The sequence below is a fragment of the Lepidochelys kempii genome, chromosome 9 (genome assembly GCF_965140265.1).
Source record: "Lepidochelys kempii isolate rLepKem1 chromosome 9, rLepKem1.hap2, whole genome shotgun sequence".
In the NCBI taxonomy this organism is placed as follows: Eukaryota; Metazoa; Chordata; order Testudines; family Cheloniidae; genus Lepidochelys; species Lepidochelys kempii.
This window is the reverse complement of record NC_133264.1, coordinates 3,334,414-3,362,007: the sequence shown is the minus strand read 5'-3', so window position 1 is coordinate 3,362,007 and position 27,594 is coordinate 3,334,414. Positions and strand designations below refer to the sequence as shown.

Here is a 27,594-nt window from a genome sequence, read left to right as displayed (position 1 = left end):
GGCAAGCCTGCCTAACTTATTTTGTGTGGGTTTGGAAAGTTTGACAGAAAATATTTGATCCTGAAGGGTAAGGGCCTGAGGGTAGTGGGGGAGCCAGGTTTTCTTTTCCTTGGATTGCCATGAAGTTTTCAACATCTCATGACCTCCTCTCCCCCATTGCCTTTGACAATCCCTGAGTTGAGAAACGCTGCATTCAATTTAATTATTTATTTTATTTATTTGCATTTAAGATAAAAGAGGCCTGTCTAAGGCTCTAGGTGCACTAACATAATTATACAGTAATACAATTAGATGAAAGGTCACCAGCATTAAAATCAGCAGTTCCACAGGAGCTCAGTCAGCCAGTCACCTACTCTGTTCATCATCTGGGAAGCATGCCCTCAGCCTTCTCCAGCAGCCCTGTCAAATAGGTGTCTTTTGCAGCATGCCCAGAAAGTCACCAGATTTGGGCTTTAGTTGGGGATTGGTTGATTTAGTTGGGGATTAGTCCTGCTTTGAGCAGGGGGCTGGACTAGATGACCTCCTGAGGTCCCTTGCAACCCTGATATTCTATGATTCTATGTTGGATCAGTGGGGGTGGGAAGCAAGTTCTGAAGCCTACAGAGAAAACACCCTGCCAGCCGCTCCCTCTTTTATAACATGGGGGATCCAGCTTGAGCTGCCTGGCTGCCTGGGGCCATGGTAGTGTGACCTGGGCAAGAGAGGTGATCCCCAGGTAGGCTGGTGCCAGAGCAGTTAGGGCTTTATAAACCTTAAATTCCACCTGGAGACCAATGCAGACCCCAGAGCACAGGTGTCACTTGCTCCCAACAAGATGCTCTTCTCCATAAGCAAGTGGCTGTGTCCTGTGCCAGCTTCACTCTCTGAATGGTTTTAAGATGCAGCAGCCCCATGTCCAGCACATTGCATTGCCTAATTGTAAGGTCACAAAAGCAGGGATAAGAGTGGTACACTCCACATCCAAAAGGAAGGGCTGCAGCTTTGGAAACAGGCGTGGATGGGAAGAAAGTTATTTTGCAACAGACATTTACTGTTGTTGTGGTTTATATCGGTTCTGCCACATTTTGCTGTCCTCCTTGCCTGGAGAGGGAGTTATACTTTTTTTCACAGCTGGTTAAAATATTGTCCATTTCTTCTTTTATAACCATCCTCATAAGGGTAGATGGTGGGCCAGTAGATTTAGTTCTGGGGGCTACCAAGTTTCCACAATAGTTTTGCAAGCCAAACACATAAGAGGAAGCTACTTATAAAATTTCTTCTCGTTCCCTACTGAGTTTTGGGAGGGTTATTGCAAAATCAAAGCAGTAGCAGTGACAAAAATACCCTTTCCTTCTTTTGTCAAATAAAGAAGGGGTCTGCAAATGTTCATATCATGGATTTTCCACAAGCAGGAATTTTATGCTTCTTTAAGATTGGGACAAAGAGTACTTTGCATTGTACGAACCCTTTTGCAAATGGAAGAAGAAGGACAGGCAATAAAGAAGATGACAGACTCATATTTTCCTGGTATTTCAGGCAACTAAATGGGCACCATGGCTTTGCCTATTAAAAAATGGCTCTCTGCTTTCACAGCCGGCCCTCTGTGGCAGTGTCCATAATTAAGATAAGCATACATGCCACTGAAAGACCGACGTCCCTAGGACAGATGTACAAAACAGCCTGCCTTTCTATATACACCTCATTTAATTTACAACAGGAATAACCAGCTAATAAAAATGCACTATTTGTATTTTTTCTCTCTAAAGTACATATTGCCCTTCTACAGTCATTCCTGTAGTCCCACGAATTACTGCTGTTTAAAGACATTCCAGGACATCATGTTTTCTCTATTATTGGTTGCAATACTAAGAGCTCAGAGGAAAGGTAATGCTACCAAAGATTATTCCTCTCCCAGGAATGTCTCTGATTCTTTTTAAAAAAAACCCTAGACCTTTAATTACAACCTAATCATCTTGATCCGAGCAATAAATATAACAAATGTGAGGCAAGAGTGTGTGTGTGAGTGAGAGGGAGAGAAAGGTTTAGGGCAAGGATCAGTGGAAAATCTTTAGAAATGATGTAAGTGAAAGCAAAGGCAGGGATTGGAGTTTGGAGACTACAGCAGAGACTATAAAAACTCTGAAAGAAAGCTGAGCGTTAGGGATAAGTTAGGGTGGGAGATCCTAGCAACATCCATCAAAGTTGGGATTGCTTGTATCCAAGGCAAGGTAAGATAAGCGACGAACGGGGCGGGTGGGGGGGGGGTCTGGGATTTTTGTGTGTGTCTCTTGCTTCGTTTACAGAAACCCTTTAAATATTTGCTTTATTTGTCAAGCATATGAACATTGAACATTTTGAAATTAACAAGCAAGCACAAAATACACACAGGCACATGTCTGATGGGAAAAGTGCAATTCCTCTTTGCATTTTGGGGTCTGACAGTAAGAAGCACATCTCTTAGTAATTTGGGTACTGGAAATGAACTAATAATAGAAGACAGAGACATATTTCCGTTAGCTAACGAGTTAGCATTTAAACAAGTGTCAAACAACACATCCCTATTGAAGAAGCTGTTTTCTTTTATGCTTGTGCAGTGCTTAGAAGATGTAAAGTGCTCTCTAGATGCTAAATCATAGTGGTATTTTACTTGTTTTTCCTTGATTTTTCCCTTTTGTGTGTTATGTTCTACTCAGAATAAATCAAATGCATTTTATGGCTCTAAAGGAATTAAAGAGCCAATCTAGTTAAATAGCTAGATTGATTGCTTTGCTTTAATAAATAACGTATTTTTAGTGACATGTTTACATGGCTGTTACCTGTAACATGTTTTAAGGCACAAGATGAAGAAATTAGATCCAGGAAAGCTCTTAGCCAGCAAGTTCTTTATCCATTTCTTTTTGTAAAGCTCCTGTGTCTACAGAAGAGCATTAAGGATAAAGGGGCATCCTAATATCAATGATGGGCCAGATTTGGAATAACTCAGGTTTGCACTGGTGTAACTGAAAGCATAGTTTGGCCCTGTGGTTGTAACTGTGCTTTCTTCATACTGGGCTCAAAATCTCACTCTCTCTCAGCTGCCGTAACTGGGGTCACTTAGTGTGTAAATGTAAAGGACTTTCAGGTCTGCACTCTGGAGACTGCTGAGGTAACAGGGGGAGTTTTCTCGGGGAGCCAACATGGGCTTTGTTCACTGGGCTTCAAATCTCTGCAGTTCTTAAAACCCAGGAGCGTGCACTACATTCTTACTCGGCTGCTCACTTTAGAAGCCGCATCCTCTCTAATGGGTAGAGCATAAGAGTTGAGAATCAGGAGGATTATTCATGACGCTGACCCTGATTCCTTATGAACTTGGGGGGCGTCACTTAACTTCTTTGGACCTCAATTTCCCATCTATATGATGGAGATAATCCTGCTGGCCTTTCTTTGTAGAGCACTTTGAAGTCTATGGATAAAAAAAAACACTGTGAAAGAAATTATCGAGATTCTATAAGTGCAAAATATTACTATTCGGAGCAATGGTGCTTATCAGTACTCACTGCTGATTTCAGATGGATCAGGGTTTGTATAACTCGAACTTCGTCTAACTGCTAAGTGTATCTCTGAGTTCTAGGACTGTTATTTTACTGAGCGGGTTCAAAACATTGCAGTTTACAACATGCATCAACTGTCTACAGCTTGCCTGTAATATGATTGTAACTCACCTTTATATGCTTCTGAGTTAGCCCAAAGAAATAGATCACCTACAATTTCAACCTACAATACATCTTCACCCAGCTGTACATTTTTTCTTCACCAATAACCAGGTTTGATCTTTGTTCAAAAGGGTTACATGTGTCTATCATCCATCCCAGCTAATATTTGGGCCATTGACCTTACCATTGTAATGACATTCTTCTCTTTTTCAGAGCTGATCTCAAGAGCTTTATCTGTATAATTATGGAAGTATATTTTAGCTGGTCATCATGGGCACTATTCTCTGCTGTAATAACGTATTCTGTACTTATCTGTATGCAGAACTTCCACTTATGTCCCTCCACTGTTAAGAAAAGAGAAATTTGCTCTGCACGTATGAATAAAAACCTAGTATCTATCTCTGTACATTTCAGGTCTGTGTATATTTCCTCTTTCTGATTGTTTTAAAGATTTGTTTTCTTTATTTTGAAATGCTGAAGACATACAAGCCTGTGACACTGAAGAGCTGTTAGTTCTTAGCCTGAAGAGCAAAGAAAACTTTTGCAAAAAAAAGTCTTAAAAAGGAAATGTAAAAGTGATTAGAAACATTTAGAAAAGTTGGCCTGCTTATTTGGTAAATATATAAATGATTTAGGAGCTGAGCATTTGTTGGCAATGGATAACAGTCTAATAAAGTTTTGTTTTCCAGAGTGCATACCAAGAATGCTGTAGTTCTTTCAATGATCTTGCCTAGCAAAGGTGGAAATAGGTGCTTCTCATTAATGGCTCTTTTCTTGTATGTTGTAAAAAATCTGCTTATCTAGCACTTTTCCCTTAGCCTTCTAGGTGGATTTTGTCAGAGTCATTTGTGACTGATACATTTTGATGTCCAAGCATGATTGCCTTCAGACAAAGTTTTTTTCATTTGCTGTTATTAAATGTTTGTTTGTGGTGGGTGATAGGTACAGATTGTTCTTAGTTTTGCAAGCTGTCCAAATTGTGTAACTCCTGCTAATTCCCAGGAAAACGTTCCTAGAATATGCTGCATGGACTATTTGGACTGTACAAAATATTCAAATGAGCAAACAATGACCATGCCTGATTATCCTCTCCCTACTGCTTTTGCATCTGTGTAACTCCATGGACCGCAGCTGAGCTACTCACGATTTATGCTTGTTCGAGTTCAGATGTTCACACGGGGGGGTGGGGGGGTCTAGTCTCCTCTTAAAACCCCGGGGTATTTTTTGTATATATCCTGTAGCACTGTTGAGAATTCAACATTCCGAGATTCAGCCCTTACTCACATGAGTAGCCCTACTGAAGTAAAGCGGCTTCTCTTGTGCGTATAACTGAAGGATCAGGCCTTTGACACAGGCAAGTCCCCTCGCGAAGAGAAGCAAAGAGAATGCCTGTTGCTATTATAGGTATGTCTGCAGTGCAGCTGGAAGTGAGCTTTCCAGCCCAGGGAGACGGACACGTGCGAGCTCCACTCAAACTAGTGCACTAAAAATAACAGGGCTTGTATTCAGGTGGATAGCTGGCGGCACAAAATCCAGGTTGCTATTTTGGGTGCTCTAGCTTCTCTGGGGCTAACTCATCCGTCTACCACGGGCTGAGAGGCTCGGGTCAGCTGCAGTGTAGATGTACCCTAGGGGCCCTGTCTTGCAGTCCTCATGATGATAGACTTCCAGCTGAAGTCCATGAGAGTTTTGCCTGAGTAAAGACAGCCAAAGCAACCATCTACATGCACGTGTTCTTGCCACATCTCCTTCTTTCCAAAGTTTAAATGCAAGGAAACATTTAAGCACAATTTAACATAGGCCAAAATAGCAGGAAAAGAATTGCCGAGATGGCAAGATAACACATGCGATAAGAATACAGCATTGGTAACTGTGTTGTTAGAGTGAAGGTATACGTCAAAGTCAAGATTTTCAGAAGTGATTAATGACTTTGGGTGCTCACCTTGAGACACCTTAAAGGAGTCTGATTTTCAGAAATTGCTGAGTACTCACCCTCTGAACATCAAGCCCCTCAGATGGACTCCCAACGTCACTCATCACTTTTGGATTCTTGGCAAAAGTTCATCAATTTTAAATACGAGATTTGGAAGATCCTAGCAGATTTAAGTAGATGAAGCCTGCCATGAGCTATTTCCCTACAGTCTCAGGGGTCTGAACAGTCATTGCACTAACCAGATTAATAGTAAAAGGCAGTTTGAAGTGCTCATAGAGAAAAGCTAATTCTGACTGCATCATATATATAATAAAAAAATTGATGTGGATTTCCAAAACAGCAAATGCATTATTAACAACAGAGACTATCTGGCTTTAACTGTTTATAATTTATGGAATGCATTTTCCAGTAAGTCCCATACTTCAATGTCCTTTTAAATGGACTGCTTTCTGCAGAGTGTGTCATATCTCATCTGTGGGATGAGAACAAAAGAGCAACGCTAAGCTATTTGTGTGCTGGATTCAGCAGTGGTATTTTTCCCCTTCCTCGTACATTTTCATGGTATTACTGATAATTCCATTTGCATTTAAGCAACGCTCCCCAGAAGTTTCTGAAATCACTGAAATTTCTGATATGGGAATATCTTGGCTTTTATGGTAATGAATGCACTTGAGGGCACAGTCCTGCTTCTACAGAAATCCGTGTGAGTTTGCCCATTGACCTCAATGGGAGCAGGATTTTCCCCAGAGCCTCCAGTGCATCTGTTAGTAGCTCATATCCTAGTTTCAGATAAAATACTCTGCCATCTGCATCTTAAGAACAATGGTTTAGACCCTCGGTGGAGAGACTCACAAAACGATACATTTAACTAGCACAGGGAGCAACAGACCACTTTTGATGGCACCTGAATAATTGCAAAATAGTACAATGAGCGGCTTGCTGAGCGTGCACACCACTGCCCTCTACTGGATGGAATTACAATTGCTGAGAATGATGTCAGAGGCCCTGCGTGACTCACAGGTAATGGAGATTCTCCTTTACCTCTAATAGTAGGGGCCTGTGCTTCCAGAGCAGGAAGATCTGAGTTTTCATGTTGTTGCCATGAAGTACCTCATGTCTATGGTGCGCAGCACGGTGACAGTCTGCAGTCCTGATCCTGCCTCTGAACACCGTCCAGGCACATCCCTGCAAAGCCCCATTGACTCCAGGGGCCTGCCCGCTCCTGTTCAATGCAAGAGTAAGGTCTAAATTTCTGGAGGAGTGTGGAGATGTTACAATGTTGCCATTAAAATTTGCGTGTGAGAGTAATCAATGCACAATGGCAGGAGAGTGAAAGATTGCGGTGCAGTGTATGATGTCTTGCCTCAGTTCTGTTGCTAACTGTCAAGCAGGAGAAATAAAGCACTGTGATTTATACTCAGAGTAATCTTCACAGTGGTGTGAAATATGATCATTTGAATTGGAAAGAACAATGATGGCTGTTCACATTTTTGATAGGCAATGGTTTTGAACTCTGTGATGAATTACACTGTCTGGTTCAGCCATCTTGGCTTGGGGATGTCATTTCGCTTTTGTTATAAGAAAAAAAGAAAAAAGAAAAACATATCTGCAGATCCCGCGGGTCTGATGTTAGGGAGTTACCATGTTGCAGATGGTCAAGCGTTCTACTTTGTTTTGGCCTTCTGTTTCCTTCTTGGAAAGGCGCTTCGAATGGTACGTGCAGATTTCTGACAAAGGTTGCTGCTGTTTATCCTGTTCTTTCTTTTATCTGTTTTAATTGGAACACCAACAAAGATGCTGAATTATACCAGGAATTTAAGCTTTGCTGCGTTTTGAGCTAAAATATGGGTGAAACCCATAAATATGTCTAAATTTCAGACATGCGATTTTATCTGTTGAAAGCTGGACAGCATTTTATTTATTTCAGATAACACAGATTCTGAGACGCGCATTCACATGGAGTAGCACCTTACCGCCTCTTGTAGACCCAGTGAATTCAGTGGGAGTATTTGTCGAGTAAGTGCTACTCAGCATGAGTAAAGCTATTGGAATCTAGCCCACAACAAGGAGGACAAATCCTGCCAGGAGCTGTGTTGCTGTCATAAATTTACTCAGAGCAGTTCAGATCTAACTTCACATTTCTCGTCTGGAGTGCGGAAGTAGAACACTAGGGTTCAACACCTACCCGAGATTACGCTTGAGTCATGATTCAAGTAGAAGGGGAACAGACATCTAAAAAATCCAAGTGACAAAGGAACTGAGTAGAATTGTTCAGGCAACACCAGAATATACAATAGATGAACAAAAGAAGAAAGAGAAGTAACTGGTGTAAATAGCTAAACTCTGGGAATATGGTTAAAAGTCGTGGGTCAAATTCATGACTGACACACACAAATGTAACTCCCCTGACTTTGATGAGGTCAGTTGGTGCCGTCATCAATGGCTTTGCCTTCGCGTTCAGTGGCAAAAATGATTTAGGGCAAAATCACTCGCAGAAGGGCAAATCCTGCTTCCATCTCCCACCTCAGCAGGCCCAACATTCAGGGGAAACAATGTGCTTCTCTGCTGCAGGAGAGGGCAGCGTATAGGGGGGCAGCAGGTTCATAGTCCTCATATAGAGAGTTCAGAAGCAAGGGCTGAGGAGTGGTGGGGTTAATATGGTCTCAAGCTGGCCCTGATTTTGCTCCCATTTAAGTCAATGATACCGTACTTTTGCCATTAACTTCAATGGGAGCAGAAGCAGGACCTTAGTCCCTACAATTTCCTTTCCTTCTAATTTTGCTGGAGTTGAGTTCCAGCTAGTTATTCAAATGTCTTTTGGGATGCAGGTGCAATAGTGTTTATTTTTATTAGTATGCCAGATGCCATTTTTAGCTCTTTGGTCTTTGGGATGAATGAATACCAGTGCAGACATTAAGCCATATGAAACGGGTGTATTTAACCTCACCATTTATTTTTACTTCCCTGTATCCAAATAATCAGGATGTGGTTATCTGCAAGGTGATAGATGGCGACTTTTTATTTCAGTGCACAGCCAAGTACAAAAATACACATTATAAAGCACCACAACGGGGTGGGGGGAAGAAACCCGGGCCAGATCCTCAACTGCTGTAAATTGGTGTAGCTCTGTTAGTTTCTGGATCACTGCTCAAAATGGATGGACACTTCAGTCTCACCTTATTCATTCCTTTGTCTCTCTCCTTTGACTCCTCTGGAGTTAGTCCGGTTTATATCAGCCATTTCCTAAACCTTATGGACAAAAGAAAAGGGTATGAAACCAGATAACAGAAGCACATGTAAAAATAATTAAAATAACTCCATTTTTATACCTTCCTCTACAGAGTCCGGTACTAGCAAATATCAGTACAAGGGTAATAGGCAAGATGGCTTGTTGTTCTGATCACTTAAGGAAAAGCCCATGTGAGAAGCAGAGAAACAAAGACACATGGTATAGCTTGACTTTCAAAATAGGATTCCAAGCACTTTGCTTCATCTCTCTTGTAGTGTGGGAAACAAGAGCAAAGTCAAACATTTCTGCTGGGTATAGTCTGCCCGATCTCATGAGAGATCTGCGAAAATGAGGATAAAACAACTCTCGTACATCATCAGAATATATTTACACAGCCTTTCTATTTCTGCCGGCTCCAGCAGGAGAGTCAACAGAGAGCGGCAGAGTGAGGGTTGAATTATGCTTTCTGGGGCTGGGCATGGAAACAGATTAACAAACAGATTAGCAGATTTCTTCTGGGGCTGGAGGCCCCAACCCAACTCCCATGAAAATCAAGGGCAAGATTCCCAGCCAGGTCGGTGTGAGCTGGGTTGGCTCCTGAGCATCAAGGAAGGCAGGATAAGCGACTAAGCTATGTATGAGCCAGGGGCTCTTCCTGGCTTTGCTGAGTGACCCCGGGCAAGTCATTTCCCCTCCGTGTGTCTGGTCTGTTTGGGGCTGGCTCATCCTTGACTTCCATCACCACTTGTAACCGGTCCCTGCTGCCCTTGTCGCGTGCCCTTCCTCCTCGGTGTGTGTCGGGGTGGAGTGATTCAATAGGTTGTTCTGCTTTGCAGATGCTGCAGGTTCGGTTTGGGGTGGTGCACTTTGTCCTGGCGCTTACTCTGCTGCAGGGGCCCGCCGGCACTGCTGTCCTGGCTGAGGCAGCTCCGCAGGTAAGAGGCTATTCCTGACACTCCGCAGGCACCTTCCTTTCCTAGGGAGCTCGGAGCCAGGGACAGCTGGAGAGGCAGGTTTCTCCTTGGGACGGGGGTGAGATGGGCAGCGGGCTCTACGGGAGGTGTTAGACTCTGACTGAGCCATGTGCCGAGTGTAAGGGGTGCCCCAGGAGCAGAGGAGAGGGTGACGTGTGAACCGGAGTCACCATGTCTCCCCTGCCACTCGCTCGCTCCGGGTACTTCATCCCGCCCCACGGAGTAACTTCCCCCCTCCCCTTTGTGCACCAGCTATTCTGGCCAGGGATTAGGGGAGGAGGATGCAAAGCTGGCACCCTCTCTGCCCCATCCGTGACCCCTTGTTCGCCGTGGGGAGGATCGGATGCTGTCCTCCTTGACTCCCAATCTGAGCTGGGGAACAAGGGTGGGTCCTGAATCCCCCATGCAGCTGAGTTAGGGCTATGAAAGCCTAGCTCCAACCCCACTCCCATGAAAATCGATGGAAAGATTCCCGTCCAGTCCAATGGGAGTTGGCTCAGCTCTGAAATGTCAAGGGAGGCAACGCGGCTGGGAGTCAGGAGACCCGTGTTGTTTGCTGGGACCTCTTGGTGTTGTACAAACATGGAACAAAACAACTGTCCCTGCCCCAAAGGTGTTATCTGTGTGGGCCCTTCGCCCGACAACAGGGGAGGGAAAACACGGTGAAAAAACAGGAACCGGTGACTATAAAAACCACTGACGTCAACAGGGGGACACCTTTATTATTAGAATTACAGTAGTGTCTAGAGGCCCCAGAGCCCTATTGCGTTAGGCCCAGTACAGGCACATAGTGTGAACCAGTCCCTGGACCACTAGCTCCCTTTCCTCGCCCACCCCCCTCCAACAGACCATGGCTAACGTGCGCTTCCAGAGACACAGCAGAGGCCCTGGAGGCCGCAATGTTCCCTCCGCACCGTTAAGGTAACATTTGGGAGACGTTACCCAACCCACACCTGAGTGAAGGATGTAGCACCTACCAGGCCAGAAACCCAGCATTCCCTTTCCACAATACTTGAGACTCTGAGAAGAGAAAATCAGTCAGAGGAAATACGTACAATGAGGTGGCCCTCACCAAGGGGTTGACTGTGCTGAAGCTTGTCATGCTATGTCCTGTGAGTAACTGTAATGCCAGGGGGAAGTCCTACTGTAGTATGCCCCAAGTTCCCTTCTAAGATCACCCGCTCAATCTATACGGATCATGTTTCCCTCCAGTGAATGATAGCCAGCTGCAGTACAGGGTACATTAGATATTTAACAGCGCATGCAAATGTAATGGAACCGTTTGGAGTAGGACAAAAACATACAGTGCCTGACTGAAATAGCAGTGTAAATGTAGGTGAGCAGAATGCATTTGCCCTGTCTCTCTGGCCTTGATTACTGTTGTATCTCAATGCGCAGCTAATGAAAGTGTATGATATTGGAGGAAGATGGTAATCTGTTCGTCAAGAGACAAACAGGTGAAATTCATCAGACAAAAGTTGTGATGATCTACCAAGCTCCATGGAGACTGAGTAGAGTAAACAGGCAAATACTTTGCTCAAATGATGGATTCCCTGACACCTTTCCTGGAGCCCAAGGATTGCATCACACTGTTCTTTAGCAGGTGCAACCTGTGCAGGCCAAAGAGCCACATATCATCCTGTTTATTTATTTGAGTGGACTTCAGCTGGGATCAAGAAGGAGCATCGGATGGAGACCTATAGTCTTGCCATGCTTCACCTGCCCATGAAAGCTGTGGGATTCTGTGGGCCACACTGTAAAACATGAATGGGGCACATATGACCCAGAGGCCACACTTTGGGCACTCTTTAGTAGAGGAATTAAAATACACTAGGGCTGGTAGGAAAATGTTTTTATTTTCCACAGAAAACATCAACTTTTTGGTTCAGAAATCAAAAACTGAAAAAATGAGAGCCAAAACCCAACAGATGTTGATTCAGACATGGCACCACAGTGCCTCAGGGGAATTGTAGTTTGAGTGCCTCTTGCTCTCAGTCTCTTCTGTGGGCTGGACTCCCTGGCCGGACTACATTTCCCATGATGCACCATGATCTGCCCTGTTGCTGTGCCACTGTAATGCATCATAGGAGGTGCAGTCCAGCCGGAAGACCTGCACAGAGGAGAATACGCTCATGAGACACCCAAACAACTCCCATCAGGCTCTGAAACAGCATTTCTGAATCAATATGTTCTGTTTTGGAGTATTTCCTTTCTTTGACAAAGTCAAATTTCTCTGCAGAAAGCTGACCCTTTGATAACAAAATTTGTTGACTCAAAAAACCAATTTTGATGGAAAAATTGCAACCAGCCCTAAAAGCCATCAGGAGTTTATAATTTTGAACAGGTCTCAGCTTCTAAGGATTTTGCCTTAATATCTGGCAAGATCTTCTGTTAACGTGGGTTGTATATGAAGGGTTTTAAATGGTCAAAGCTTTCAAGTTTCCTTGAAAGTCTTTTAATCTTCCTTAAAGTCTCATCAGACTAGCGTTCACATGTGCAACAGAGTTTCCGAAATACCTGAAATGAACTACTCTTAAACCCTCAAACAACCTAATAAACACATCCTACCTGTGATCTATGTGGAGTGCATACGGTTCACGTAGCTCTACATGTAGATGGATTTGTAGAACTTCCCTGATGGCTTGTTAAGATCAAGGGAAGCCCATTTGTTCCGGATTACACACTTTACAAATATTGCAGTATAATGCAGCGATTCAGAAGCATCCTGTCTATCCTTAGCAGTGGGATCCATTTCCTCATTCCATCCATGACCATCCAACCGAATGAGATGTTTATAAACTCCATTTCTTTAATGATTTCTGACTGGCTCCCTGAATGCACACAGCAGAAGCACAAAAGGAAGGAGGTTAAAATCTGCATTTTTTCAAATATAGGGCCCGGGTGTGGATATTCTTATAGTAACTCCAGAAGAAATTCTTGTACTATCTTACCTTTATATCTAAATCTGAATCATTCCTGGGATATCAGACCATGATATCCCAGGTACCATGAACAAGACTGCACTCTTTCATGAGGACAAGTTGTTGGCCTATCACTCAATCCCCAACCTAGGGGACCAGTGGCAGCTTTTCTTCTGGTCCCTATCCTTTGACCTGTATGGCTTGGGTGGCCCTACCAGGAGTTGAAGTTCCCACTAGCATAGCTGTCAGCCTTCCCACCGTGTCAAGGTGCTGTCCTCTGAGAAGGAGACATATATTGCCTTTGAAATGCTGCCTCCCATGGAACTGAGCATATTCACACAACTGAATAAAACCAATGCCTAGATCAGAAACTGAAGAAGAAGACGGTATCCAACTGAAAGGGATTGGGGAATTTGAAGTAGGCAGAGAATAATCACCTATATTATCGCTGAGCAAGGCCACTGAGGCTAACATCCTTAATCTGCTGAAACGTGCCATGGACTCTTTTTGACCAAAAGTGGTCAGGGCATCAGCTTTACATCTGCTTTTAAAAAGACTAACCATGGAGCCATATTTTTTGCCTCTTACAAAGCAGAGCAAATTGTTTCATTGTCTGCTTTTATGTCTTTGGTATTGACAGAGGCCAGTCAGTATTTGTCACCTACCCAATATGCATAAATCTAGTCTAGTAAGGGTGTTAACCTCAACGTCGTAAGAACATAAGAACAACCATATTGGGTCAGACAAATGGTCCATCCAGCCCAGAATCTTGTCTTCTGACAGTCCCACTGCCAGGTGTTTCAAAGGGAATGAACAGAACAGGTCAATCATCAAGTGTCCTAAATGAAGTTCAAAAAACATCTTGCCTATCCAACTTCCCTGTAAGTTTCAAGAGCATATGCTGTTCTTTATTTCCTGTCCTAAACTTGCATAAGGCTGCCATGCCTTGTCCTACCTCGGAATTGGTAGCACTTCAGTGCTGGGTGAAATGATTTTGATGTATTGTTTGCATAACAGTTTGCCAGACTTGTAAAGTCATTTGGGATGGAAAATACCATATAGGTATTTATTACAGCTGGTCATAAAACAAAAGTCACTATCCTGAAAATGTCACATTTTTAAGCTGTTTTCATTTCAAAGAGTTTGAAAATAAATATTTAATCCCCCCCGCCAAATTCATAGAATTATTTAATTGAAATTCAAAAAAATATTGAATACATTATTGAAAACGTTATTGAAATGATTACGGAAAGTTTTTGTTTACCAAAAACCCAGGTTTCAGTAAATAAAAAATGTTGATAACCATTTTGAATAACATTTCAGATAAAATTTTCAATTAAAAAGTCATGCAAGCTTTTGTGAAAAATGAAGAATTTCAACAATGTCAACAACCAGACATTAAAAAAATTCATCTTGCAAAAATGACCAGTTTTCACTGAAAAAGGAGGGATAGCTCAGTGGTTTGAGCATTGGCCTGCTAAACCCTGGGTTGTGAGTTCAATCCTTGAGGGGATTTAGGGATCTGGGGCAAAAATTGGGGATTGGTCCTGCTTTGAGCAGGGGGTTGGACTAGATGACCTCCTGAGGTCCCTTCTAACCCTGATATTCTATGAAATTTGCTCCAGGTTTAGTCTTTGTCAGTTCTAATGTATTTACAGGCTGTACTGCTCACTGTACTGATTGAAATTCTTTTCCTGAAACAGAAACATCAAGCAAACCCATCCGCTCTTCCTTTGCAGCCCTTTGACTCTTCCATAGTATTAGGCATGGAAGCACATTCCACATCCAGCGAAGAGAAGTCAGCCACGGACCTGGCAGCTAAGCTGCTGCTTCTTGATGAGCTAGTATCTCTTGAAAATGACGTGATTGAGACCAAGAAGAAAAGAAGTTTCCCAGGGTTTGGGTCTCCCCTCGACAGGCTTTCTGCGAGTTCGGTAGATCTGAAAGGCAAGCAGAGGTAAGCTGAGAGATCGGATGGTACAGTGATGCGCGCTATAAAGAACGTTGATAGATACACTTTCCAAATGCAAGCTACTCATTTTCATTAGCTCACTAGTTCTGTGGTCGGCTGTGGGTAATTCATTTGTCAGCATATTGAAGTCACTGCAGACTACTCATCTTCTCAATGTTGCTGCAAGATTTATAGCTCTTCAGCTATGGTAAGTAATGCACTCTGCAGCTGATTTATCCTTGCAACCCGAATCAACCTACAAGAGACATCTGGGTAAACTTATTCCTCCAGCGCACCCTTTCCCATTCATGTTCATGGCCCTTCAGTTTAAAAGGCTATTTAGGCAGTAAAACTGTTCAAGGAATATATACTGTCTGGGGTTTAAAAGTGAAGGGGGGGAGGTTAAATATTTCCAAGAACAGATGGCTGGTGAGAGGGCATCTTACACAGCAAATCTTGACCGACACTGTAGTGTGTGTAAAAGTCATGGACAGTACATGATAGGAAGGGCATCTTGAGTAAGGCCTTCAGGATCCTGGTCTATTGGTTTCACTGAGATTGGGTCCTGAGCAAAATATGCCTATCCTACAATGCACCTGTTAATATTCAGGCCTGGTACCTTGACTGTTCACCTTAGAGGAGATGGGGCTTTATGTTGGAAAGAGCCAAGGAGATGCAAATTAAGAAGGCAAAGGAGATGCGTGTGGCTGCAGGGCAAGACTTGCAGGGTGTCTGCTGCTCATCGTAACAGAAAGCATTCGCTGAGATCTCTCTCTTTCCCCTCCCCTGCTATTTGCTGCTGGTGACCATCTTCCCTCACCTTTCAGCCCCAGTCCAGCAAAGCACTGAGTGACGTGCTTAAATTTAGGCACTCGCTTTATGTGATTTGCTGGAGAAGGGCCTTTGTATGGATGGGTAAACAAAGTTCTGATCAAATAAAACCTGATCCAAGCCTTCACCCAAAACTCACCACAGACCTGGAACCAGAATTTTTACTGAGGCCTGTAGAAGTTTGGCTGACTGTGTTTAATTTGAAAGTGAAAAATATTCACTGGAGTCAGCCAACGTTTTCCAAAATTGTTTTTTTCAAAGATATTTTTGCAATTAACCAGCTTTAATACTCGCTCTGCACTTCCAGGCTCTGGCCAGTAGGGGGTAAATGATTAAAACCTCAGGCAGGGGTTTTTGCCCTTATAGCTCACTATGAACTCAAAATGGGCCCATTTCTGAGAAAACCAATCACTGCAGTAAGTGCGTGGGGTTTTTAAGCAAAATTTGGCTGTTTTGGGGAGCAAAAATGAGCCCTTTTTTCAAAAGAAAAGTCTTTCCACAAACCCGTGGAAATTCATATTTTAGATGTAAAAATAAAGATTTGATCGAAATTACAGAGAGAGCAAAACACCTGAGGAAGGGGAGGAGGAAGTTTGGGAAATGGGCCGATATTTCTCGTGACATTTCTCAAATCAAAAACAATTTCATCCAGGTCTAGCTGAACTCAGAAGTGCCAGAGTGTCACCAAATATCGCCTTTCATGAGATTTCCAGCCCCGGGTTCACCCGCGAGTGTCATTGCTCGGAGGAGCAGGCAAGCTTTTCGCTCCTGGAGGAACCAAATGTTGAAGCCATTTGAGGTTCTCTGATCGCTACATTTTACACTGCTACTGTTCTCACCAGCATCCTGGGGTCACTCTATACAATCACCACACTAGCGTATAGACCAAGGGAATGCTGTTCGGTCATATGGACCAAATCAGAAATGTTTCTCAGCCTGTATACTAGAGCAAGTGTAAGCCAATGACAGAGTCTCTGCCTTCTCTAGTGGAGGGTACATGAGATGACAGCCTGCTACTGTGACGCCTCTAGCTCCAGGAGGTTTAGAGATCCTGAATATAATGGCTTGAAAAGCTCTCAGATGATGAAAAAGACTTTACACCCTGTATTAATACAGTGCTGTGATATACGCTCACATAAAAAAAACTTACCGCAGAGACTGGGGGAAAGCCTAGCCCCACGGAAGTCAATGGCAAAGTGGCCGTTCACTTCATCCCGGATTTCACCTACTCTTAACGTTAAGAAGCTTTGGAAAGCATAGACAAAAGCAAGAGAAGACAAGCTTTCAGATGAGATTCGAAGCTAAGGAGACCCCAGTGAGCATCACAGAGGCATAAATAATGTTCTAAACAAAATTCCTTTTGATTTTCCTGCCCAAGGCCAAGCCCTGTTTGGTCGGCAGGCGAAGATGCACAGAAGCTCAGCAGACAAAAGCTCTGCAGGGTGGGCTGAAAGTCCCTGTCATTGCTGCAGATGGCCACAGGAGGGATCAGCTCAGCCGTAAAACCTCTTAGCTTTGATCCAGTGCTTTTGATGGGAAACATCAGGCCCAAATTAAAGAATTCTGGGGCCCTGACCGCTATGGAAATGGAGGGGCTCTCCAGATTCCTTAAATTGTTACTGCCCCTTATGTACCCAGCCCCACACAGACCCCTAAATGCCCCCTCACTTCACATCTACCCCAACAACCCTCCACCAGCCCCCACTGATCCCCCACATATGTCCCAGCAGCCCTGACTTACATCCCGCTGACTGCAGGCCCCAACACTGCTGCCCCACCAGCCACAGGCCCTAGCATCCCCCACTCACCGTCAACATCCCCCAACCCCACTGCCCCGCCAGCACTCGCCCCATAGCCCTCACCCACTGCCCCCAGGACCTTCCTGGCCACTCACCGGCACATCCCCACAACTCAGCACTCCACTCCAGGTGACAGTGGCTCCTCCTTATCCCGGCCACCCAGGTCTGCGTGCTCCCATCGCCCGGCCTTAAGCTGGCAGGCTTGGCCTGGCTGCTCCTCCGTCATGATGAAGGGGCAGCTGGGCCAAGTCTGAGTGAGTGCCATTGTGATCTGGCACACAGCGTCATAGCTCTGCTCGATTTGGGGGGTTTTCTGGTGGCTGGGGACTCCTCTGAGATGGGTCCCTCTGCAAGTGCTCTGAGTGCACCTTGGTTAGTCCAGGCCTGGGACCCGTGTGACAGGGGTTTTTTTAAGTTCTAGTTTTACAGTGAATTTAGGCATGGAAGCACAATGCTGAAAGGCACCAGACTGACAGCTCTGAAAAATTAAGTCCTCCTTATATCCAACCAAACACAGACAGAGAGCAGAACTGCACGCTGCCCTGATGCCTCTGATTCCCCCGCAGTGGTGCGTCATCATTAGGAAAAAAGGTGTGTTCTTCACACAAGTTAGGTAACATGAGGTAAAACCCTGGTGAAGACCAGGGCAATTGGCACATTTCACACATTTTAGCAGGATGAGTTAAAGACCTTGGGGGATCCTATGGTTTACCTGAATCCACTAACTCTTGTGAAAACTCCAGACTGCTTGATCTTCACTAGGATTTTACACTGTTAGCTAACTTGAGTTAAGAACATGCCTTGTTTCCTAGTGAAGACAAGGCCTAAGAGAGTGAAGAGAGTTCATTTTCCAGTCCTCCATCTCTTTGTAAAGTTTCTCCAAGGACAAAAGTTAGGATTATTCCCCAGGTGGGAATTCACTAGGTGTTTGCAGAAACACCAGGGTTTTTACTGCAAAGTGGCCGTGCTTTTATGGGTGAAATGCAAGTTCCTCCACTCTCAAAAACCATGCTCAGTTTTTCATGAAACATTGGAAGCAGGGATGGAAATATTCCTTCTTCCCTTGTTTCGTTTTTCCTGCACCTCTGGCCGTATTGGTCATGATTAAAGACGCAAGGGAAGGTTTAGCTAGGAATATCTCGCATTTTGGTTTTGTTCGTTTAAAACCAATGATTGAAACCTCATGCTCATGTTTGTGGCTATTGAGTTGTCTAAACGTCGCACTGCAAACAACCATTTTAGAAAGGAGACTGGAAAACACCTGTTAGGTCTCCTCTATTTCATCCTTTCTACCTCTGCAGGATGCTTCCCCCGTGTACCTTTCCCCACAATGATGGAACGAGGAGTAATGGTCTCAAGTTGCAGTGGGGGAGGTTTAGGTTGGATATTAGGGAAAACCTTTTCACTAGGAGGGTGGTGAAGCGCTGGAATGGGTTACTTAGGGAGGTGGTGGAATCTCCTTCCTTAAGGTCAGGCTTGACAAAGCCCTGGCTGGGATGATTTATTTGGGGTTGGTCCTGCTTTGAGCAGGGGGTTGAACTAGATGACCTCCTGAGGTCCTTTCCAACTCTTATATACTATGATTCTATGATTCTATGATTTACAGACTCTAGTTCTAAATGTCCAAAACAATGGACCAGCCTCGCCACACACACTTCATTTCAGAGAGCGTCCCACAAGCTAATGTTTGAAAGCTAGTGAAGTGACTACACAGAATGATTTTAAAAAACCAAGTCACAGCCAGGAAAGTCTTTGCCCCAGGACATCCTGGACGAGGGGAGAAGTGACCTTAGACCATTGCTGAACCACCCAGCTTCTGGGCTGCTGAAATGGCCTCTGGCATAAGTTAGAGCAGCCCCCGGGGCAGCCCAAATTATCATTGTGCCAAGCTCTATGGCTACTCCCCTCCTGCCCCTGGCATGTCCCCTATACATTAACCCAACTTCTTCTTAACTTCTTCTGCACCTGGGGAATTCACCTGTGGCCTGTCGAGGCACATGTCCTGCCCCATGTGCTGCCAACGTGTTGTCCGGGGGGGACAGGATCAGCCCCTTAGTGTTTATCACAAGAAAGTAAAACACAATGTACTCTGCAATACTCAGCACGTAGAGCCCTGCCCATGCTGGGGCTCAGCCCGGATCTGGGCCCCTGGAGCTTGGAGTCGGCCCTTGCCTAAGGCATCCTGCCCTCCTTACAGCCCTGGTTCTAGAGGAGTGGGGAGCTGAGTTTGAGTTAACCCTTTGTTCACCCTGGCACATAGACGTGGCTTGCAGTAAGGCTGATTTCCTGGGATTCACCCTCTATTTCCCATCCCACTCCTCTTAGTCACACCCCTGCCCTCTCCTCCCTATGGCCTCCCTCAATAATTCCTCTCTGGCCTTGATTTTCAGACCTTTTAGGGACTTGGCTCTACCTACAGCTACCTTTCCTCATAACCCATAATCCGTCCCGCCCCATAACCTTTCTGGGCTTGGCCACCCCAGACGGCAGGGGACTTAGGCTCAGATCCTGCCCTTCATTCCTAACAAATTAAGTTGGTGGCGGTGAGGAGGTGCTCTCAGAGCTAAGGCCACCCTGGAGTTAAACTTACTAAGCTACTGAGCTGAGCTGCTGACGTTTGAGCTGAGGACGGAAGAACGAGTCTGAGGAGGTTTCAAAGGGCCTGGAACTCTGTGGGTTTGAAACGTAACCGCGGATCCAGCCCTCTTTCCTCGAAAGGCCTCATGTTTTAGCAACACCGGCCCTGTCACATTCTCAGCCTCGCCACTGAGCCAAGGGGACGCTCCTGTGGATTCCCCGGGGCTGCCAAAGATGGTTGGAGCAACATGCGCTGCATGCCAGCAAGTGCTGCTCCTGGCGAGCAGAGCTGGCGTGGGTGTGCAGCCAGCTGCCTGCCAGTGGGAGGAGAGGCCCCTCAGGGTCAGCTGGAAAAGCTGACCAAGTTGCAACTGTTCGCTGGAGGTGTGAGAGAGGCAAGAAGAAGCAAGGAAGGGAAAGTGAGTTCAGAGCAGACAGGAGGAAGCCGGGGCAGGGCTGGGTGCAGCCTGGGAACTTGGAGACAAGGAAGCGAAATCTGTTTCGTTTTACAAGCTTGTTTCATGAGCGCCATAAAAAGAGGGGGATCAGTTCAGCAATGCCATGAGGCCCTCTGCGCCACCTAGGCTGGTGCAAAGGGGCCAGATGGGGGGCCTCCTTCCCCACAGAATAACCCCAGCATGTGCGTCTACTATAGCAGGTGCAGAGACAGCTCTCCAGCCCCTTTGCTGTAGCCACTGATGCAAGGGACACTGGGGCAGAGGAGGGAGGGGGCAGATCAGGAGTGGGAGGAGGAAGAGGAGAAGAAGGCATAATGGGAGTGTACTTACCCCTCATCGTGTAGGATGGAACCTGCCACACAACACCTGTTGCTTCTTTGGAACTAGGGGACGAGTCTATCTGTCTCAATATTTCCCTGCCGTTTGCAACATTTGGAGGAACTGTTCAGTTTTGCTGTGACACATTGGCAAGGTCAGATTTGCTGCAGTGACTCAGACTGAGGGTTCATGGTCTTTGGTGTTTTTGTCTCTGACAGTGGACAATGCTGAGTGCTTCAAAGGAAGGTATAAAACCCCACAAAATACCTGACTGTGCCCATTGTACTTTGGAGGAGGGCAGGATGACCACTTTATGGCCGGAAAAATAAGGTTTCCCAGCCCTTGTAACTTAATATTTTATATTTGCCTTAATAATATCCTGCAGCAATGAGTTCCATGGGTGAATTAAACTTTGCATAAATACTATTCCCGTTCATGTTTTAAAAAGCTTTTCCCTCTTCTTTGAATAGTAGATGAACAACTTCCAAATGGGGATAATGGACCAAATTCAGCCTTGCTGTAAACAGCTGCAACTGTCTGCTCCCTGCAGGGGTAGCTTTTCTTATAGAGGCTGCAGCTTATGAAATGCAAAACACCTTATTTTGAGTAATTGTCCAGAGCCTCCAGCTTTAACAACAGAGCTGCCCTGACCAAACCCCATTGCCAAGACTGGTGTGAAATGGAGGAAGCAAAGATGCAACCACTTTTTGGTTATTCCTGTGAAGTATCTATACCAGTTTTTGCCCTGTTTTTTTGTGCAGGAAGGTGGTGGAGTTGCCCAAGCGACGATTTGGAATTCCTCTGGACCGAATCGGAACAAACCGTCTTGCCAGCACCAGGGGTTAGCAGATGGTGCAAGTAAGTCAGGTTCACCAAAGCAATGTTCAGACGTCACGCAGGATCCAATGAGGCTCTCGGTTACAGACCTGCAAGCTCATGTTGATGTCAGTGGATTTGGAAGGTCAGATCTGTGGAAAGGTGACTTCATGTCATCATGACAGGGGACCTGGTAACAGTCTTCAAATATGTTAAGGTCTGTTATAAAGGGAACTGTGATGAATTGTTATCCATGTCCACTGGAGATAGGACAAGAAGTAATCGGTAGCAAGGGAGATGTAGGTTGGATATTAGGAAAAACTTTCTAACGCTAAGGGTAGTTAAGCTCTGGACTAGGTTTCAAAAGGAGGTTGTGGAATCCCCTCATTGGAAGTTTTTAAGAATAGGTTGAATAAACACCTGTCACGGGTGGTCTAGGTTTACTTGGTCATGCCTCAGTGCAGGGGGCGGGACTAGATCACTTCTTGAGGTCCCTTCCAGCCTGACATTTCTATAATTCTGTATAACATTGCTTTATCTCTGTGTATTTAGCTTTGATGCCTTAAGAAGTTAGGAATTTGCAACCCCCACAATAAATCCAATACACCTAACTTTGCTTGGTTTCAGAGTAGCAGCCGTGTTAGTCTGTCTTCACAAAAAGAAAAGGAGTACTTGTGGCACCTTGGAGACTAACGAATTTATTTGAGCATGAGCTTTCGTGAGCTACAGCTCACTTCATCGGATGCATTCAGTGGAAAATACAGTGAGGAGATTTATATACACACAGAACATGAAAAAATGGGTGTTATCATACACACTGTAAGGAGAGTGATCACTTAAGATGAGCTCTTACCAGCAGGAGAGTGGGGGGTGGGGGAGAAAACCTTTTGTAGTGATAATCAAGGTGGACCATTTCCAGCAGTTAACAAGAACGTCTGAGGAACAGTGTGTGGGGGGGAATAGTTTTACTTCGTGTAATGACCCATCCACTCCCAGTCTCTATTCAAGCCTAAGTTAATTGTATCCAATTTGCAAATTAATTCCAATTCAGCAGTCTCTCGTTGGAGTCTGTTTTTGAAGTTTTTTTGTTGAAGAATAGCCACATTTAGGTCAGAAATCGAGTGACCAGAGAGATTGAATTGTTCTCCGACTGCTTTATGAATGTTAAAATTCTTGACATCTGATTTGTGTCCATTGATTCTTTTACATAGATACTGTCCAGTTTGGCCAATGTACATGGCAGAGGGGCATTGCTGGCACATGATGGCATCTATCACATTGGTAGATGTGCAGATGAACGAGCCTCTTTACAGTCTTTACGTAAAAGAATCAATGGACACAAATCAGATGTCAAGAATTTTAACATTGATAAACCAGTCGGAGAACACTTCAATCTCTCTGGTCACTCGATTACAGACCTAAAAGTCGCAATATTACAACAAAAAGACTTCAAAAACAGACTCCAGCGAGAGACTGCTGAATTGGAATTAATTTGCAAATTGGATACAATTAACTTAGGCTTGAATAGAGACTGGGAGTGGTTGAGTTATTACACAAAGTAAAACTATTTCCCCTTGTTTATTCAACCCCCCCCCCCCCCCCCCCCGTTCCTCAGACGTTCTTGTTAACTGCTGGAAATGGCCTTGATTATCACTACAAAAGGTTTCCCCCCCCCCGCCCGCTGGTAATAGCTCATCTTAAGTGATCACTCTCCTTAGTGTGTGTATGATAAACACCCATTTTTTCATGGTCTGTGTGTATATAAATCTCCTCACTGTATTTTCCACTTTACGCATCCGATGAAGTGAGCTGGAGCTCACAAAAGCTTCTGCTCAAATGAATTGGTTAGTCTCTAAGGTGCCACAAGTCCTCCTTTTCTTTTTGTTAACTTTGCTTGTCTTTCATAGACCTTTTTAGAGTATCTTTGTCTGAGGCTTTGAGTTTCTGACTAGGACAATGTAACTTTCACTGCTTTTTTTTTTTCCTGCAGGTGCATCTGTGCTGGATGATTGATGCTGTATTGGGAATGTCACAGAAATATGGAAGACGCTTCAGAGAGTGTCTTGTCATTGAGTAATGATTCAACATTTAAGGAATTGACCTACTGCAAAATCTATTTCACATTGCATTTTACAAACAATAACAGATTCAATCCATCAGATCAGAACATTCTCACAGCGACGTTTTGGTCTGACAATAAAAGGGAACAGAAAATGAGTGTATATAATTTCACTGCATAACCATTTTTTTTTAAACTCATAAAAGTTTCTTATCCTCGCAAGGACTATTAGAATTTTTGAAGAAAAATAAAACTTTTAGAGATGCCAACAGCACTCTATGGAAGGCAGAATTGCTTTGTAAATTTCACTCAAGAGGGTTGGTTATTCGTTTTACTGCTTAAGGGGACAAATCCAGCTTTTATTCAGTCCTTTTTCAGGCAAAACTTTTACTGATATCAGCAGGAGTTTACCTGAATAAAACCCACATAAATACCTTAGGATTTAGCTTGATACTCGTAGCAATCTTTCCCTTACCTCTGTTGTACCTATGTCATGAATCTTTTCATCTGACAGACTCTGAAACTTGGTGAGGCTGTTACTTCCTTTACACCTCTGAGCTGATTAGTTCCTTTCACTCCTTCTTGTGCATAACATGTGATGAACTGGAGGTGCCCTCCATGTAGGAGATGATACAGCCCCTGAGCCATCTTCATAGAGCACCTGGCTTTAGCTCCCTGAAATGTTTAGGGCAAGGAGATTTCACCCCCTCTTCCTTCTCTCACCCTGCAAAACATTACCGGAGCAGAGATGCGGCTCAGTCTCAGTGTTTGGATTTGCATCCTGATCTGATTTTTCCCGAAGCTGGAGGTGTTCAGTGCTGGAATTTGGGTCCAGCACAAAGAAAGGGGAGTCAGCTGGATAGCTCAGATCAGGTCCAAACTCCAAGGGTGATTTGTACCAATCTGTCGTCAGGAATAATCATATAGAGTCATCCAGGAAAGGAACTATGTCAGGAGGGGACCACAGGAGGCTGGGCCATACCTGGGTCTTTCTCTTAGGTGTGACTGAAGCAAGGCAGCAAGCAGCAATGTGCCACAAAACCCAGGTTTAGGCAGGTGGGCTGTGGCCTATGTGGAGTAGTGAATTAAGCATCCACCTTCTGATCTCATGTACTACGCAGAGGAGGGAGACTGGCCACTAGTAGAAAGTTGGCTGAGTAGGGAGGAATCCGACCAGCTCCCCAAGAGGGGCAATGATGTAAGAAACTAATGTTTAATGACAGTTCCTACCCTACCTCCCCCCCTCCCCGCCCCCCATGACTGGAACTGGAGCTGGTTGAAAACAAGGAATTTTCACAAAAATCTTTATTTTTGTCAACATTTCTCATTTAGAAAACTTCTCGATGTTACAAAGCTGTGGCCTAATAGGATTTCACAGCTGTAGCCTGTCACAAATCTGTACTCCAAGGCACTTTGACCTTCACAGCTCCAGCGCTCTGCTGTCTGTTGTATCTGCCTTTGCATGGATTGTGGGATGGCATGCACCAATTTTCTCTGTCAGATAGGAAACGATGGGTTTGGCTGTTAGTTCTCTGCCTTTTTTTAAATATAAATGTAGCTATTAGCTTTTAACCACTAATGTTGTAGCATAGTCACAAACGATCACATCCCCAGACTGAAATCTGCAATGTTACAGAAAGAAAGCAGGGCTATGCCTGAGACGTGATGAGTCGCCTCATTCATTTACTCCCGTTTTTCTTGGGTCTGCTGAAGTTTGTGTTGAATTCTGCTTATTTCTTTAAACGTGCAGTCTGAGGGGGACTCTCTCCCCGTTACACACCTGGGGAGGCTCAGACTGGAGAGATCCAGAGTTAATGCATTATGTTGGGATGCTAAAACTATGTTACAATAAAATGTACTGTGTAACTATTGGCCAGCGTTAGCCCTTTTCTCTGTTCTAACCACAGATAAATGGTGCGGTCTACAGGCATGTACAGAAATATCTCCACTTTGGAGAAGAACATTGAACATGGGGAAGGAGTGTTCTTTGTTGGTAATAGCATGGAACTGGGAGTCAGGACTCCTGGGTTCTATTCCCAACTGCCACTGGATTGCTTGTTTTACCGTGGCCAAATCACATAGCCTCTCTTTGTCTCAGTTCATCCACCAAGGCCTAACTTGAAAGGGTGCTCTGAGGCTTAAATTTGTTTGCAAAGCACTTTTTAAATCCATGGATCAAAAGTCCTACTTAAATAGTAAGCCTTAGGAGGCCCATGAAACATCTGTGTTAAAACTGAAGAGGAAAGAGTAAGACTGGGCACCATTGCTGTTCTCACAGACAAATCACGCTGGCCAAGGTCTTTGTCCATAGCATGGAAGTTAGCAAACACGAGGTGATGATACTGTGACATGTACTGTGTAGCAACTTTACCCGTTTTCCTCTGTTCACAAAACCATTCAGATGCCTTTGTGGGATGTCTGCTAATAAATCAACACAACTGAACAGAACATCTTGTGGAAATATGTTTAGAAATTCTTATGTGGGGTCCCTGAGTATCAGGATTCTTAGAGCAACAAATCAGCTCATATTATTGCCACGGACAAAGTGTGGTTATGGTGAGAAAAAATGGCTGTCCAAGTGGCACCTGAGGGAGATAACATTTTCTTTTCTCCATGTTGCAGAGGAAAGTGCAAGAAACTTTACTTAGGGACTAACTTGCCCAAGGAGGCTGTTTCTACTTAACCCAAGGCTCTTGGTGGTTGGTTTATACTTTCCTACTCAGTCTCACTGTTCCTTGTGGTAAGATGCTGTCCTGGCAGCCTGCATGCAGCAGGGCATGGAGCTGCTCATTCGAGAGAGATAGGAAGGGGGACAAGCTGCCTCCTATATACCACAGCCTCAATCTGATGGCTAAGACACGTGTCAAGCCCCTCAGCTTCCCCAGTCAGCTGCCATGAAAGCTGGTGCCCAAGCCCCATAGCCTGCCCCATGGGAACTTGAGAGGTTGCCATTAAAAGTTCAGCAATGAACTCGATGCAAGAATCACTGGGAGAGGTTCTCCGGCATGTATGATGCAGGAAATCAGAGTAGATGATCCTAACGGGTCCTTCTGGCCTTAAAAATCTATAAATTTAGTAACATTTACCACACCACGGTATCTCATATTGATCACTGCCGCTACCTAAGTACAGGGAAATACACGGTACCTCAGATGCTGCCAGGTGGGTAAACGCCAACCATGTAATAGTTACAACCATTTGATTCCCTTTGCAGACTCTCTATTCCTCATGCTGCTGTGGACACGGCCAGGCTGCAGAACCCAGCTGGCATTTGCTATTCTGGCCGTTAGAAAACCTGGCTCGTCACTGGAGAACCTGCACTCAGTTGAGCTGAAAGCCAGTGAGAGGCAGAAATCTAGAACCCTGAACAGGTCCCCAAACTATTGTGACTACACTACTGTTTTAAGAGAGCTATGGCTCTCAAGAATGGGCTGTGGTTATTCCTGTCTCCCTGGCTTTTGTGATAATAGAGAACAACAAATGAAGGCACGTTTACATAGAGATACTGAATATGTATCCATAACCAGCAGGAGAGGGGTAAGATTCAGGGCTCAAGTCCCAAAGAGTTAACTTTCGCAGCATAATGTACTTTGGGTGTGATCAAACTGAACTAATGTATGCAAACTGCTAATATATGCCAAGTACATTGACATTTGATGTGTGCCAGGTTCGGCATCATAACAAGACATGTAGTTCCCCTGTTCTTGAAGCGCCTCCAAGCTGTTGGTGTAAACATGCACCTTTTGCCAGAGCCCAGGCAGCTGGTGTAGGATAATAACTGATGCTTTGTGGGGAAGTGGTGTTTATGAAGAATGTGTACCAAGAAACCTGCAGTTAAATACTATCGCTAGACAGGCCTGGAGACACATGTCCAATTATAGCCCAAATCATTTCACTCATCCATACTGCAAAGCCAAATTCTGTTCTTATTTATCTTATTGGGAATCCAGTGTTAACTCTATTGGCTTCAGCAGAGTGATCCTGGATTTACACTTGGGAATATGGCCCAGGAGCTGGATGTATTTCATTTGCAAATAATTTAAAAAAATATTCTCCT

The 27,594-nt window shown here is 44.5% G+C and overlaps 1 protein-coding gene across 1 annotated transcript; it reads left to right on the top strand.

Moving 5' to 3' along the window:
- The first annotated feature begins 2,152 nt into the window (after positions 1 to 2,152).
- Positions 2,153 to 25,966, top strand: OSTN (osteocrin). Its single transcript, XM_073358731.1, has 5 exons — positions 2,153 to 2,207; positions 9,670 to 9,768; positions 14,468 to 14,685; positions 21,424 to 21,520; positions 23,469 to 25,966. The coding sequence occupies exons 2-4, from the start codon at positions 9,670 to 9,672 to the stop codon at positions 21,506 to 21,508; spliced, it is 402 nt and encodes a 133-aa protein (XP_073214832.1). The 5' UTR covers positions 2,153 to 2,207; the 3' UTR covers positions 21,509 to 21,520; positions 23,469 to 25,966.
- Positions 25,967 to 27,594: the final 1,628 nt, after the last annotated feature.